The 17,447-nt window shown below is 35.5% G+C and overlaps 1 protein-coding gene across 1 annotated transcript; it reads right to left on the reverse strand.

Annotated features, from left to right (window-relative positions):
* Positions 1-5,035: 5,035 nt before the first annotated feature.
* Positions 5,036-6,067, reverse strand: LOC149884488 (uncharacterized). The gene has a single exon (XM_090094496.1). It carries the CDS (start codon positions 6,065-6,067, stop codon positions 5,036-5,038), a length of 1,032 nt encoding a protein of 343 aa, XP_089950622.1.
* Between the last annotated feature and the right edge of the window lie 11,380 nt (positions 6,068-17,447).

Here is a 17,447-nt window from a genome sequence, read left to right on the forward strand (position 1 = left end):
CTCTTTTGTCATCGTTAGCGCTGAGTGCGACTTTGTTGATCTCTTCGGTGTAAATGTTATGCTGATGAGATCGGATAACGTTCATAGCTGCAAGCTTTTCATTTCCACTGAATAAGCAGTCTTTATAATCTTGATGAGTGATGCGTTTATCAACGACTTTCTTTTTAACCCCTTTGCATCTTTTCTCTTCTTTTTCATAGGTTTTGTAAGAGTAGAGCTTAGGACGAAGTCCTACAAACTCTTTAATTAGTTTTCCACCAGCCTCGTCTTTGAACATGCCGATAATCTTATTATTTAACCCTACTTTAAACCCAACGTTTTCAATAGCAGGATGGTCTTTAGAAAAGTTGCTCGTGTCAAATTTGGTTTCAAGATCGTCAGAAATGTCTTGATAAAAATCATCCGTTTCGATTTCATAGATGAGCGAGTCAGTATCGGTCATGAGTAGTTTCGCGCGATCTCCGTATTTAGGTTTGATATAGTTGTAATTGAAATCAAACATCAAAGTTTTGCTTATGTCTAGAACGCTTAGTCCTAAGTAAACAGGCTTGTTGTAAAAGAGTTTTGTTCTTTTCATATGAACTGCAGTAAGGTTTTCATCAAAAATGGTATTTCTATCATAATTAGGTTTTCTTGACAATTTCAAGACTTCTTTTCTTGTGGTGATGAGTTTAATATCAACATGCTTTCGAATATTCTCCATGGTTTTTCCAAAGACAGAGTTATTCATGAGTTTAAAAAATTCTTTTTCAAACTCGTTTTTAGCTTTTGCTCTTAATCCAGTGTTGAGATCGATGTATTGTTTCATGAAGGGTTCTTCTTCAAAGGTGACACCTCGATGAATTTTAGTAGTGACCAATCCAAGTCGTTCATAGAGCTTTAGGTTTTCATGATGAATGACGTATTTTTCTTTGTTGTTTAAATTGGGAACCAGCTTGTCCACTTTATTAATTTTTAGTCTTTCAGGAGCTAAAGGATAGTCGTTGTGTAAATCGTGTAGGCTTTCGGGATAGGTTAAATCGACTTCGAGAATACAAGGCATGGATTTCCAATTTAAAAGTTCATCTTCAGTCATCCATCTGAATCCTCTAAAAGGAAGAGGCTTACACATAGCCCATCCATATAAATTATTTGCGTCTAAATACTGAATGAATTTCGATGGTTGTGAAGGATCATAATCACTCATGTATTTGTTATTAGCAGTTCCATGTCGTTTGCTGATCATGCAAATCCCACCGCGTATCCCTTTTTCTATCATATTAAGCATATCAATATCAGACAGAAGATCTAACCGAATTCCAGTGAGTTTCAACATACCATCCCAACCCAAACCAGGTGAGGTATAATACCAAGCAGGATCAAGCTTGTAATAGGTACGGCACACGTCTCTGAAATTTTCAAAGATATCAGCAAGTATCAGAACGTCTGACTTGTTGTACAGTTCTTGATAATCTTTAAACGTTTTACATCCAAATACATCCCAAACGTTTTGCGCATGCGCATAGTCTTCACAGCTTATTTCCTCATCATTTAGTTTGGAATAGAATGCTTCAATAGGAGGTAATTGCGTTTCGGAGAACTTTTCAATCGAGTTCACCCAGTCATAAGGGTAAACTCCTTTTTTTCTTAATAAATCAAACTTTTCTCCAGAGTAATATTGAGCAACGTTTTTGCATTGATCGTTGTTTAGATTTTTAGCTAGATCTTCTAACTTGAAACTCATGAACCTGTAGCTGTCAATAAACCTTAATTCTTTCCATACTTCACGAAGTTTACCCTTCTTATCAGTAAATTCTCTCACTTTGATGCTTTTTGTGAAGCTGATATATTTTTCTTCATTGTTGGGTATGCATTTTAATTTCCCACCTAATTTCTTGATGAACAAATGACTGTCATAACCGGACAAATTATGTAAAATAATAGGAATGAATTTTGGAAGTTTATAATTCAAGTTGCATTTGTTATGAGCAGCTCCTCGATACTTTCCAGTTAAATGACAGTGATCCCACACTTTGTCACTGTTAAGATCATCTTCGCAAATATGACACAGGGTTGCAGTCTTAAAATTCTTTTCATCCTCATCCGTTACCACTTTCTTTTTTACTATATCAATCTTGTCAAGAATCTTTATAAGGTCAGCTTCAAGCATGGTTATAAACTTTTGAGCTACGTCATCCTCTTCGCTTTCAGCTGTGTACATGACTGGTTCTCCTTTGTAAAGGCTATCGTCAAAGCATTTGATATAATAGCAGAAGGAGCTTGGAACGTGCTTTTGATATTGTCTGGTGTACGACTCTTTAGAATTCGGTGTGCAAGTGTTAAGAGGTTGGATGAAACTTTCAAAGTCAGCATAGACAACGTATGGAACTTTCATACTCCTTTGATAGTTTTTAAACCGAACCGTCGTCCCTTCTTTAGGAAGTTCGATTCTTACTGCATCGTTGTCATAGCAATAAGGTTGATGCTGTTGAAGCTTTTCTTCCTGGTCATAGCCTTGCAAGCAATTTCTGCAATAATGTTGTTTTCTTTTACCTTTTGATGTTTGCGTAGACAATAACCGACTCAAACTTTTAATGAGACAGTAATGGTCAGTGTCGTCGTTTGAAATAAACAACAAATCAACACAGTGCTTTCGATCTGTAAAATCAGATACTCGCAAAGGGTAAAGTTTTTCATTTTCATACCCAAAGACGTTCACGCTAATGTCAGGATTATTTTTCTCAAACTTATCGATTTTATTAAGCTTAACAGGAAACTCTATTCCATCCCAATTCAGCTCTTCTGATTTTAGAACCAAGTCTTCATCGATTCTTTCGTTGTTTTTATTTTTTAAATTCAACGCTCGAGCGACTGACCATTTAAAGCATTGATCATCCTTGTTTTCCATGTTGATGATCGCCTTTTTGTCTTTCAGCTCTTTAGACAGTTCAATATAGGAAGAACCGCTGATAGGTTCGTAATCAGTAAAGTTAATGTCCATCCTTATAATCTTAGACAGGATACTATTAGATCCTAAAGCATTGTATTTAACACTATTTTCCAAGACTTTTCCTTCCATTTCACCCATGAGCTCTCTTACATCCGTAGTCGCTAGAACAATCTCTGATCTTGATGAAAAGCTCGCTTCTCGAGTCACTTCTTCACCAGTCATCATGCTTACAGATTTCATTTCACACGTTAAAATAATTCTTACTCTGGTGTTTCTTTCCCCCTCCATGGTTTGAATGGCAGACTCTCTCACCAAATTAAAAAAGGATGCGAGGTCTTGGTATTGAGAAGAAGGTCTATAAGAAAATTGTCTTACAGAACCCTCTGCTGAATGTTCAGTCATTTTAAACTTTACTTTAATTGGTTTTGGCAAGGGCTGTTTATACTCTGTTTTTAATACAAGCGATTTGATAGACTTTATTTTTTCATCGATTTTGGTCGCTGCTTTGCTTACCTGATTCTTGACTACTTCAGGAACGTAGGGTTCTATCCATTCTTTAATATCATTAAACTTAGTTTTAACATACGACGCCACACTTTTTGCAGCCGACGTCAGACTTGAAAAAAATGAAGGTCTAGGTGGAATGACTGGTTTTGGTGTTATAGCAGGTGTTAAATCTGAAACAGGTTCGTCAAGGATAGGCCTTTGCAAATGAGCTGGTTTTGGAGCAATAGGAGGCTTTACCACAGGTCTTGGTGGAATGATTGCTGGTTTCGGAGCAATAGGAGGTTTTACTACAGGTCTTGAAGGTTGCAAAGTCATTATAAGCTCACCTTTTCTCATTTTAGAATACCCTCTTATTTTTTGCTCTTTAGCAATTTCTTTTAATTCTTTCAACGTTTTGTTTTCCATTTTTTAATAGTGCAAGATTTTTATTTAAGCCATTTTCAATTTTTAAATTTGACATATATCAAATTTAAAATTTTCTACCTCCAGAAATCTCATATTTGTAACCATCTATCACTTTTCCATTTCTGCATTCAAAGTACTGCCAGCTATGTCCTGTCTTTTTATGAGTCTCGTAAGCAGACTTGTACTCAGCCACCTCACCAGTATCCACATGAGTTATTTTCAAATGTAAAGGATTATTTCTAATTAAACCAAGTCTAGCATATTTTGGATCGAGAGGTTTCTTTTCTTTTTTCTCATGTATTCTAGGTCTTCCCACTGGTCTCACCTCTTTTGAGTTTTCCAAAATGACATCTTTATCAATCAAGTTGTTCTCAACAGCAATCATCATGAGCGACATTTTATTGTTTGACGTTTTGGAAACCCCATTTTCTTTCAGCAATTTTTTCAAAAGTTTTCTTGTGTATGTCATCTTTTTTATTTGTAAAGATTTTTTTTAAATCAAATTCGATTTTTTAAAATTTATGTCATTGATGAAAATTATTCTAAAGTTTTCATACACAATGTCATTGGAACCAAGCGAATGATTTAAAATTGCGCTTTTTAGATTTCCAGAAATCTTTTTCTTCTCCTCGAAATCACAATCCAAACCAAGCACATACTTGTCAATCATTCTTAACTTTTCTTCTTTAGGCAAGCCTTTCCAAGTACTGAGATGATCTTTGATTTTCTTTTCCATTCGTGAATATTCAGTCTCACCACTCCATACAAGTCGGTAAAGCTTGTCTCTCTCTCCATCACTGTACTCTTTTGGAATATTAAAATCTCCGTTTTCAGTGACGTAAACAGATTCGCGAAACACACCTGTTTTTCCAAATGCAAGAAGCTCAAGATGTCTTTTTTTATTTATGTCAGTCTCTTTGATACTACATTCTAGAAAAAATGGAAAAAACTGTATCATTTTATTCTTCTTTTAACAGATTTAGATCCTTTTTCGGTCTACCCACAGGTCGATCTTCCTTCACGTCTTTAATCAATATGTTTTTATCAATCAAGTTGTTTTCAATCGCAAGCATCATGAGAGACATTTTATTGTTTGACGTTTTGGAAATTCCGTTTTCTTTCAGTAATTTTTTCAAATCCTTTTTCGTATATCTCATTTTTTATTTAAAAAAAAAATATTATTTTGAAAACATTTCAATAAACAACATTCATTCTGCTTCCATCTGATTTAAGTCTGAGCAATTTATCGGAAATGAGAACGGCAAAGGCTTGAGTGTTTGCAGGAACGTTTGCATTGAATGTCGCTTTTATTTGTACATCTATCACTGAAGTTTTTAACCTCTCAGCTTGCTTGCTTACGTCAAAAACAAAAAGAGGACAAATGTATCTATAATTCATAGCAGATATATTGGGTTGAGCTATAATTTCGTTTGTTCCATAAAGTCTATTGTCAAACTTAGAAGCATCTCTATAAGCTCTTGAGTATTTGTTGTTATTAAAGTCTAAATTGTAATCCACAGCGGGATACCTTTCACTGTTTAAAGTGACATATATGTTCTTCAAGTCGCAGTGATTAAAGACTGCAGGATTCTCTGTTTGACTTCCAGATTTATTGGTTTGAAATCCGACAACAACATACCTAGGCCTTTCACTAGCAGATCTTGCGCTTAGCCTCCAACTAAAGTTGTTGGATACAGGAACAGCGATGGTGTCGCATTGTCTAGATCTGAACGAAAATGGAACATCTACTTTTGATTCAATGATTTTGTAAAGATTGTTGCTAGCTGCGACAGAGGGTGTGACATGAGGCATAAACAAAGATAATTTAGTTAGATCTACTTTTCCTGCAGCTGTTGCTTCTGTTCTAAAAATAACATCACTATCGCTTTTTCTCACAAGAGCAAGTGTATGCTTAAATCCATAGAGCACTTTATCGTAATCGTCGCAAAATCCAAAAATGTGTTTTAAAGGGATGCAAAACGAAAACGTTCCTTTTTCTTCAGTTTGCTTGATGATGTAGTCTTGTCTAGCTTTAAATCCAGAGTTGTTGACAAGATCTGCTAAAGCTGTTGTGTCTCTTTGCCACAGCTGATTCATTCCTTCAGACACTGGGAACTCTACTGGATATTTAAGGTATCCAATCATGGTGGTAGCTTGTCCAGGTTCGTAAACGGTCTCCACCTCTTGATTCGACAACTGATAAGAAATCTGACTGAACATAAACATGATACCGTTGTTAACAAGAGTAACGACATCTGCATCAGCGTAGGAAGTTCCATCCGCTTTTAAAAGTCTTCCTTCAACCAAAAGGTATGCCTCAGATGGAAGCGTGAACAAATCTTGCTGCTCAATATTGATTCTTATTTCTCCATCCACGTTTAGATTCTTATTCACAGGCTCGTATTCGTGAAACTCGAATCTCTCAATTTCTTCATCCACAATAATCTCTTCTGTAAAATTTAAAACATCGGAATTTGCCATTTTTTATACATCAAAGAAAAAAAATTTTTACATCCTCATGCAATCAAAAGCCCATTTCCTCTTTTTACCAAGTCTTGTATTCTAATCACGTTGTTCTTCGACAATCCTGATCCAAACATAGAATATTCATCTATAACTGGTGGTGCTGCTGCCGCTGCTTTGTTAACAATGCTTGAAATAATTTCCTTGCTTTTAAGACTGAGATCATTCTTTGCAGCTGGCTTTGGAGTTCCAGTCTTGGCATACAATTTCTCAATGGTTTTTTTACCTTTATCAATAGCAACATCTTTAGCAGTGGAAATGGCTGTTGAAGCTAGCTCTTTCCCTGCAGATTTAGTAGCCATGATGGCTTCTCTCCCCAGTTCAGTTTTTGCAATTTTATTAGCCAAAGTAGATGCTGCTCTTGAAGCGCTTGAAGATGCTGCTCTTCTCAAGAAATTCTTAAGCGTGTCCATGATTCCACTTCCACCAACAATATGCTTCTTAACATATCTATTTCTATAAACGATCATTTTTTATTTCCAAAGATTTTTTTTATTTCATATCGATATACGCCATGATAGCCTTGTACTCGTCTTTATTAATCCTATTCTGCCTCAACAGCTCATCGCATATGGAAACAGCTACATTTCTCGACTCTTTATTTCCAGCATGCCATGCAGCGATGCTCAATTGAAGTTTTTCCACCAACGCATTTGGATCGCTCGGAAGAATAATCAAACCATGACCTTTTTTTTCTTTAAGTCTGCTTTCAATAGGTATGATGAATTTATTGTATTTCTCAACCTCTGTTGCTTTAGGCTTGTTGTGTCTCGCATCCGACTTTACAGCCTCACTCTCTACTAAAATTTTCGAGTAATTAAATACATCTTCTGCTGTCACGTTCTTTGAAACGTTTGGATTGGTCATGAGATCCCAAAGACCTTCTGTTCCTTCATACCTTTCGCCTCCAACAATCATATCGTTTCCTTCAAACATCACCTCCATTTTTCCAATCGTATATTGACCATCGCTTTTGCTCAATTCAAACTTGTTCTTAAAGCTTCTTTTAAATTCAGCTCTTGCGTTCAGATCAAACAACTGATCATCCTCAGGAAAAATAGACGACTCTAAAGGCGCTTCTTGCTTGATGCTCTCCTCCTCCTCTTTTTTAACCTCGTTTTTAACCTCTGATTTTATCTTTTTGAACGTCTTCTCATTGCTTTCAATCAGAGGCTTGTAAAGCTTGCTCAAATCAGTCTGAAGATTAGCATCATAAATATTTTCATTCAAACTATCTTGATAGATTCTTTTTCTTCTTTCAACAAGTTCTTTCACAATTTCATCTCTCTTGTTAGGATCTGTTATTTTAAAAAAGGGCATTTTTTTAAAACGCAAGAAAAAACTTAAACGTAGACTTATATTTGTTTTTTAGATCTTTAATTTTTCTTAGATTCTATGAATCCCATGGAAATCTACGATTTCTTAGATTCGCTTGCGAATCCGTGGAAAATCTATGATTTTTTAAACATGTTGTTGAACGCTTTTATTGCATCTTCTCTTCCTTTTTGGATCAACGACTCTTTAGTTATCTCGTCAATGTTGATTTTTGTTTTAGTTCTTATTTCTTTCATCAGACTCTTAAACTTTTGAAGCTCGTCTAAAATCAATTCATACTCTGAATCGCTCACAATGTTGTCTACTAATGCCTTTGAAATGTGGCTGTTGATGGTATTCAATTTCGACTCGGCCAACACTTTAATCTTTTCATGCTTCTCCGCTTTTAGTGCTAGTTTTTTGTTGACTTGTCCTCCTACAATGGATAAAAACCCCATTCCAATAGCCACACCTTCACACGCAATCGCAATAGGAGCAGCAGCGATGGTGCTCAAAGTTCCAATTCCAACAACTCCAAGTGCAACACCACCTGCTTGCAACGTAGAGTCTACAAAAGAAATGATTCTGAAAGCGCGATGATACTTTTTGCTGAGATGCACTCGCTTTTTCCTCTCGTTGTCCATCTCTTTTTGAACCTCGCTTATTTTTTGAAGACGGTAAATGTGTCCATCATCTGCAGGAGCTGTTGGAAGACCTGGATAAAGTTTAGATTTAGCATCGTAATTGTATTCCATTTTTATTACAAAAAAAATATTTTTTTTCACTCATTAATGAAATTGACAAAGCCTAAACTTTCTCCTTTTTTAATAATAACATCCGACTTGCTGTTACTATAAATATCCATAATCACATTATCCACCGGCTCTGATAGCATCCTGATGTTATTGAAATAATCCAATTTAGATTTTATGCTTTCTTTCAAATTCACTAAAGCTAATCCGCTTTTAAGTTTTATTCCAAACATAAAATCTAATTTCTGATAACTCAGACGAAGTAGTGTGATGTCTTTTTGAGCAAATATTTCATACTTACTTCCCACTTTTACAGGAGGATGCTTCAAATACTTGTCGAAAAAAAGATATGATTTATGACGAGCCTTTCGGTCGTTATTAAAAAAAATTTTTTTATTCACATGATTCTCCATTTTTATTATCACAAAAAAATTAATTTTTTTAGATTCGTAAGATAATCCATCTTGATTTTTTAATTCTTTTTTAAGAATTAAAAAATGTTTAAGCAGCAGAAGCACACACTCTATATTCATCCTTTTGAAAACCTTCAATCAACGCTTCAGTCTTTAATCTATTTATTCTATCCTCCTCTGTAGTTCTGAGTCGTCTAATAATTATTTCACGTGGTCCAATAATATGTTCTCTCTCATCATCATCATCATCATCTCCAATGTAAATGGTGAAGTTGTTTGCTCCCGTTTCATTACGCATATCTTGTAAAAATTCATTATATATATAATCATCATATTCATTTTGTTCTTCAACACTCATCGAATTGTAATCTAAAACTACAGGGTCAGCCAACATAGACTCATTGTAAGGCAAATCTTCAGGATCATCATCATCTTCAGCGTCAACAAATATAAGTCTGTTTGCACTCGCTTCAATATTATTGTTAGGTCTATCCTCTGGATCATCATCTTCAGGGTCAACCAACATATACCAATTGCTAGGTCTATCCTCAGCAACAAAACTATCATCGTCTTCGCTTTCATAGAGATCTTCTAAAAATTCATTATCTGACATACTCATTGTTATTTTTTATATGAAAAGAAATTTATTTAACTCATTTTCAATTTTTTTCTTTTATCTGTACATTAGGCTCATGGAAATCACTAGTGATTTTTAGTTTCTTTGAAACCGTGGAAAATCTGCGATTTTTTAAGCGTAATAATAGGCTTGTCCTAGAAGAAGGTAAAAGCTTCCGGATTGACCAACTTGAGCATCACCAGAGTTGAGCGTGACAACGAGTCTTCTACCAGCTGCGACAGTAGGCATAGAATCTGCTTCTCCAAAATTTCTGTAAAAAGAGATGGTAGATGTAGAGCCGATGGATGAAGTGGATTGATACAACAGTCCAGTCGATTTGTTGTTGAAGGAAGTCACATTTGAGCCGTTCCATGACGACAAATAAAAATCTTCCAGTCCGGATGAGGAAAAGATGCATGTGCTGTCACCGTCATATCCTGGAAAATACGTGTAATTGTTGGTGTTGTACGGTGTCCAAGGAGTGAGTACAGTACCGTTACCTGGAGGTAGATTTCCATCGTACATTCTAACTCTGGACTCCCACCAGTTTCCAGAGGCGCCAATGACGTGCATCCTGATGTATTTCAACGAGGCACCATTTCCTTTTCCGCTGGTGTTCAGCAAAACGTATTCACTGCCATAAGTGGTGTTCAAATATCGAAACGTTCTGCAGTACAGCTTGTAAAGAGGGATGGTTGCAGGAATGGAAGCAAGTGTGGAAATGAACGGTTGAATCCAGTACGTGATGGCTGTTGCATTTTTGTTCACCAGTTGAATGGAGACGTCGTTTCTGAAAGGCATGTCCAACGTGAAATATCCTCCCAAGGAAGTGGTGTTATACATGTTGCATCCCTGCAAAGAGTTGGCGTAAAAAGCTCCTCCCAATGGTGAGAAAAGCAAATCGGTAGCAAGTCCTGTTTGATCCACTCCAATTCCTTCCGTTGTTTCTGCATAATTCCCTACATTGATTTCTCCGTCAGTAAAGATTCGAATAAAAACTTGACCGGGAATATTCGTGCCAGAGGAGCTGTATAAAGCCAGCCACAATCTTCTCAGTACTCCAGATTTTCCAGAAAACGCAAACACTGGCGAAGTGGTTAATGCTGCAACTGTCTGAGACTTGAATCCTAAACTGGTAAAACTAGATCCTGGAACGACACTGGTCAAACTCGATTTTTGTAACAATAAGTCTACATAATTCTTTGTTGCTCCATCTTGCGCGTTGACTGGATCAGTCACATTAATTAATTTGTGTGAGTTCAAATCCAAATCTGCATTTCCAACAGTCGTTCCACTTGAAGCATGCGTGTCCACATAATTTTTCGTAGCCGAATCCGAAGCTGATGTGGGTTCTGCTAAATTAGTTAGTTTATGAGCTGTCATGTTAATGTCAGTGTATGAAATAGTGTTGTAAGAGACTTTGGTGTCTACATACCCTTTTGTCGCTGCGTCTTTTAAAGCGGTAGGGTCGCTCACATTGATCAACTTGTGAGAGTTCATGTCGATGATCCCTGTGATGGTGCTGGATCCGTCTGTTTTAACACACTGGCTCGAACTCACATCAACGTAATTTTTTGTGGCAGCGTCATGCAAATTAGTTGGCTCATTCAAATTGATGGCTTTGTGAAAATTCAAATCCAAGTCTGCAGTTCCAATCGATGATCCTCCTCCTGACGCATGCGTATCTACATAATTCTTCGTAGCTGCATCGTGTGCGTTAGTCGGTTCACCCAAATTGATGATTTTATGAGAGTTGTAATCCAAATCTGCAGTGATGGTGCTGTTTCCATCTGTTCTGACATAGAGATCACCTGTTATAGTTGTTGCTGAATAAGGATCATAAAAATACCTCCCTAATTCAGTTCTTCCAAATTTGTCAATCATTTTTTAATGATGGAAAAAATTTTTTCACCAAAGTGTGTTAACAACGCTTTGAAAGTCATCTCCTTCCTGTAATTTTTTCAAGACGTAAAGACACAAGTGTCCACAATAAGACGTATCACCAAATTGAACCCTTTCACTGTTGTAAAAGACAGGACTTTTCAAATAATGAACTAGCTCGACAAGAGGTGGCTGAGCATAAGAGTCAAAACTGTATTTCTTATCACCGTCTTTATACCAACACACCCAATGAAACCCATCTGTGCTAGAATCCCCCGTGTTAACAATTCCACATTCTTTTTTTCTTGGCTTTTTAGGTAATTCATCCCTCACAAAAACACCTCTAAAGTTTTTAATTTTGAGCTTTTTCACAGCATCTATTAATTGAAAGTTGGTGAGAGGTTTGTTTGGTAGTACAATTCCTTCAACGTTGATCATTTTTTTTAAAATTCAGAAAAATTTTAAAAAAGGTTTTTACATTTCATCATCCTGCTCTATTTCATCTTCTTTCACCTCTAAATTCATGTCTTCACACATCATGATGCTATGAGGTAAAGATGCATTTTTTACGATGACGGCTTCGACCAGTTTAACTTGAATAGACACAATCGAAGGACCAATATACACCCCCTCAATTCTAAGTCCTCCAATAGCATAACATCGTTGGTTGATAAAATCGTGTCCAGAAGAGTTGACCAAATTTTTATTACCACGTTCTCCTTTGACTCCATTTTTTATATCAAGATCTGTTTTCTTTCTATGAAATACAGAAGTAATGAGTATTTCATCTTTCACATTTTTAGTAAACGTCTTTGCATAAAAGACTGGTGCAGATTCAGCATTATCAGCTTTATATTTTAAAATACTCAATTCTTCTGAATTAATTTGCTTTTTTCTTCCTCCTTTTTTAAGTTTGGTTGACAATTTATCTACTTCACCTCTAATGAACAAAGTAATCTTTTCCATTGTGCTAATAAACTTTTCTTCTTGTTCTGTCTTTCCTTTCTTAGCATCAAAGCAAACAAAGGACATGGAATACCCAGTCAATTTTTGTGTTGCTGGATCTTTATTCCCGCATACACCATACGAAAATAAGATGGGAGATCGTAATACAAGAGGACCATCTCCACTTGGATAAGAATATTTTACTGGCACTTTTTGATAGACTACTGGTTTGGTTGCTGCGTAAATTTCTCCAACTGATAATTTACTCTCATCAAAATTTTCAATTGTAATAAAACTCATTTCTTTTATATAGAAAAGAAAATTATTTAACTCGTTTTTTGGAATAATGAAAATCTACGATTTTTTAGATCCGTCCATTTCAGGTTCTCCGGTGCTTTTTTTTAACAGATACACCTAGACCGAATTTAGCTTTGGCTTTGATGATGGGAGTGATCAGTTTTCTTTCGTTTATCTCTTTTTGAGTAGGGTTTGGAATGGAGTTCATTTCTTCAAGCATCATTTGATCTGCTACATTTCTGCTTTTAACATCGTTTAAATATTTGTAAGCTAAATCGTGGTGGTATGCTGCATTGTCTACTCTATCCACCGGTTTGCTCCACTCTTGATACATGTCTGTGGATGTGAGTCTTTTGTCCAAGTTTGTGCCAGGTCCTGCAAAATTCATTCCTGGAATGTGCATTTCTCCTGGAAATTTTGCCCATGGAAGCTTTATTTTTTTTGAAAAATTGTTGATCGACTCCACCAAGTCTCCTCCATTGACTTCATTCGCAGAAACAAACTTGCATTTGCCTCTTCCGCAGACGGCACAAGTTCCTTTAAGCATATTTCTATTGCTCTTGCTTATAGAATGGTACAAGTTGTTCGTTTCTGTTATTCTTTTGCATTTGACACAATACATTTTTTATATTCAACATAATAAAAAATGGAAGTGATTGATTTGTCATGGAATGTAAATAAAAACAAAAGGAAAAATAACAAGCTTTTACCGAGAAGTATACGTGGAATCATTATTGGGAAATCAGGATGTGGAAAAACAACGTTGCTACTCAATTTACTTTTAAGACCTGGATGGTTAGACTATAATCATTTGCAAGTGTTTGGAAAATCTCTTTTTCAACCGGAATATAAAATACTCAAAAACTCGTTCGAGAAGAAATTGCCAAAGGAAGTTATTCTTGATTTGTTTAACATTCAAAGCAAAATTGAGGAATTAAACGTAAGCCCTGAATGCGTTATTAATGAAATTTCAAAAAAATGGGATAACACAGAGGATATGGAATGCCAATTTTTCGAAACGGCTGACGATGTACCTAATCCTGAAGATCTTGATTCATCCAAAAACAATTTAATGATCTTTGACGATTTGCAATTGACCAAACAAAACAAATGTGAAAAATATTACATCCGAGGAAGACATTCTAACGTTGACTGCTTTTACCTCGCTCAAAACTATTTTATGCTGCCTAGACAAACCATTCGAGAAAATGCTAATTTCATTTGCTTGTTTCCTCAAGACTTTAAAAACATAAACCACATTTATCAAGATCATGTATCCAGCGATATGAAAATAGAAGAGTTTAAAAAGTTTTGTAAATATTGCTGGTCTCAACCTCACGGATTTGCCGTCATTGATTTATCCTCTAAAAAGGATTGTGGAAAATATCGAAGCGGATTTGACAATTTTTATTTTCCCAACTCTATATAAAAAGATGAGCGGATTTTATCTCCTTGCAAAAGCAAAAAAAGAAACTCCAACCATAAGAAACAGCGTCATCCAAACCGAGTTTGATAATCCTATCGAATTTGAACCTAATAAAAAGTATGAAATGGCCCTTGTTGGCTTTGACACTATTCACAGCTATACCAACATCAATTCGACAAATAATGTTTTCAGATACAGTCCTAACGCTGGTTCAAACAGCTACACCATTTACATCGAAGAAGGAGCGTATGAAATTAGCGAGATTAATGATTATCTTCAGAAGGAAATGGAAAAACAAGTTGGAACCTTGTATAGAAAGGATGGTGTTGTTATCGGTGCAAACCTAATGACTTTAAGATCTACTCTGAAATTTGGAAAACCTGGAACTACAACAAAATATTGGGTAGATTTCAACGTGAATAACAGTTTAGCTCCTGTTCTTGGATTTAATAAAGCAGAATATACCTATGTAGAGAAAAAAGAAGATCCGACTAATCCGGATAAAGTCACAAGTTATATTGACTATTACGAGTCTGAAGCACTTTCGAGAATAGACGATGTGACCATCATCAGAATCACAAACGATGCGATCGGAGCATCTTATGATAACGGAAAAAGAACATCTGACATTTACTCTTTTCATCCTGACACTCCTCCAGGCTACAAAATTAGCGAAAAACCTTTCCACTTGATATACCTACCTATCGTGGTGGGTAGAATTTCAAGAATGGAAACAAGAATTTTAGATCAAAACGGTAATTTGATCGACTTTAGAGGTGAAGACATTATCCTCCGATTTCACGTGAGAGAAAGAATAACCTCTGTGCTTCAAGATCTTTTTACGAGCAGCGCTGTTCAACGATAATTTTTTTTCTTTTATTTAAAAAATGAGTTACCAAAAAGTAAAATTAAACATTTCACAAAGTCAATCTGATAAAATTAAAAAAGCGATTCAAGACAAGACTGATGTCAATATAAGACTATCTCATCAAGACTTGAACGGTGAACATATTCTCGCTATCACTCATGCGCAATTGAAAAAAATTACAAAAGCGTATGAAGCTGGTAAAGGGGTCACACTAAAACTGAGCAAAAGACAACTTGCACACAACTCAACCATTGAAGGTGGATTCATCGGTGCTCTTCTACCGTTACTAGGTATGTTAGGCAGCACTATTGCTACAAGAGTAGTTCCTGCTCTCGCCACTGGATTGTTAGCAGGAGTAGGCTCTTCTGCTGGCTCTGCTATGGTTGATAAAATTGCAGGAAGAGGAATCGTTTACTTGAAAAAGAATGGAAGTGGAATGAAAATGACTGCTGCAGGATCAGGAGTCTTTTTAAGACCTTGGGTGAAACCTACTATGGGTGAAGGACTCTTTGTTAAAAATGGAAAAGACTATCAATCTATTGGATCTGGATTATTGCTCGGACCTAACTCACCCTTTAATAGCATTCCCTTTTTAGGTGCTATTCTATGAAAAATGTAAATTTTATATATAAAGATATATAAAATTATTCTTTACTTGTATCTAAATTTGCTTTCGCATTACCAACAATTTCTCCATTATAATGCCGATAAATTCTTTTTACCGAGAAAGCATTCGATAACCCTTTAACCTTTGTTTTTCTCATTTCAATACGATTATGTGTATCAAAAGAATTTTTTAAGAGTATTAAAATTTCTTCTAATGGTATTGTTTTAATCATTTCTATAAACGATATTTTAACACACTTTGGAAGCTTTCGAACGTTTTTTTCGAATTTAATATATTGACTAGATTTATCAGTAGAACATTTCACCTCTTCACCACTAAGCATATTAATAAGATCATCTTTATATATCGCATTCATTTTATATAAAAAGAATTTTATTTAAGTCATTTTTAAAAAAATTTTTTTCACTATAGTTTACTGTAGAATAGAAAATACGATGACGAATTAAAAGAATGAACTATCTCTCATTAAAAAATGAGCATTGTCTTATTAAACACAAAAATTATGGACAAGTTTGACAAGGATAATCTTGACGATATAGCACACTTGAAATCCATATCTCTTCTTTTAGAAAACAAACGCGAACTGTCAGATGAAGCTCTTAAACATCTGTTGGAGGCTAAAGAAGAATTGGATAAACGCAAGACCGAGAAAATGACGTTTATCGCCAAGACGGATCACCTCATTCAGCGATATCAAGACATTTTACAAACACAGCTTTCGTTTGAAGATCGCGCTAAATTTGACGAGGAAAAAAACCAGCTTCAACGTCAATATTTTACCATCGCGGAAGAAACGCTTTCTCAACGACAGTGGAACGATATTAAAATCACTCAGACACTTGTCTCGCGCACCAAATGCAAGTTTTGCATCAACAACGATCCCAGCCAGTTTGAGATGGACGACAGCAATAAAAAATTCTGTCTCGTGTGCTCAGAGCAGCAAGAAATGTTAGAAACGGCTGTCCCGTATAAAGACAGCGATCGATCCAACTCGATGAACAAATACACTTACTCACGCATCATTCATTTTCAAGAGTGCATCAAACAATATCAAGGCAAACAAAACTGTAAGATTCCTGAAGAAGTCTTTGAAAAATTAGAGAAAAAATTCAAGGCGTTAAACTTATTAGTTCATTCTGAAAATACGCATGTGAAATATTCTCGCATTACCAAAGAACACATTTTAATCTTTTTAAAACAACTCAATTATACAAACCATTATGAAAATGCCAACTATATCTATTACGTGCTTGTCGGTAAGCGAGACGATATAGAATACCTCGAAGAACAGCTCATCAAAGATTTCAAGGATTTGTCTTTCTTATACGATCTGGTGTACGGAAAAGACAAACCGAAAGAATTAAAAAGAAAAAGTTTTATGAATGTTCAGTACATTTTGTTTCAACTGCTCCAAAATAGAGGTCATCCTTGTCGTGCAGAAGATTTTTCAGTTTTAAAAACCATTGATAAGAAAAGATTTTACGACGACATTTGCTCCCATCTGTTTGCAAAACTCGGATGGAATTTTACCCCGACCTTTTAATTATAAAACCGTGCTTTACATTTATAGACTATGATCAACTCTTTGGTCTAGAACACGAGGACACAAAAAAGGTAAGTCAACAAAAATGATTGCAGAAATTAAAAAATTAAAAAATTAAAAACACGACGCCATCTTGAATTCATTAACTATAGCAAATCACTATATTATAAAAATACTAATGCGGTATTTTTATAAATCACAATGTGACAGAATACACAATTCATGATTGCAGAAAATTAAAAACACGACGCCATCTTGAATTCCTTAAGTATGGAAAAGTATCAATGAGCCAGAATCCGCAATTCATAGTAGTGAGCAGTAATAATTTTCTTAATATTTGGGAGGCAGCTGTAACTAACTTTTACATTGTTCCGGTTGAAAAGTTTGTGGAACTTATGGT

The sequence above is a fragment of the Hydra viridissima genome, unplaced genomic scaffold (assembly GCF_058129835.1).
Source record: "Hydra viridissima isolate aposymbiotic clone 2 unplaced genomic scaffold, HvirCarnegie_v1 scaffold_8, whole genome shotgun sequence".
Classification (NCBI taxonomy): domain Eukaryota; kingdom Metazoa; phylum Cnidaria; class Hydrozoa; order Anthoathecata; family Hydridae; genus Hydra; species Hydra viridissima.

Bases quoted from the DNA above. Each gene is read 5' to 3' on its own strand.
- LOC149884488 (XM_090094496.1), bottom strand. From the start codon at position 6,067: ATGTTTATGTTCAGTCAGATTTCTTATCAGTTGTCGAATCAAGAGGTG.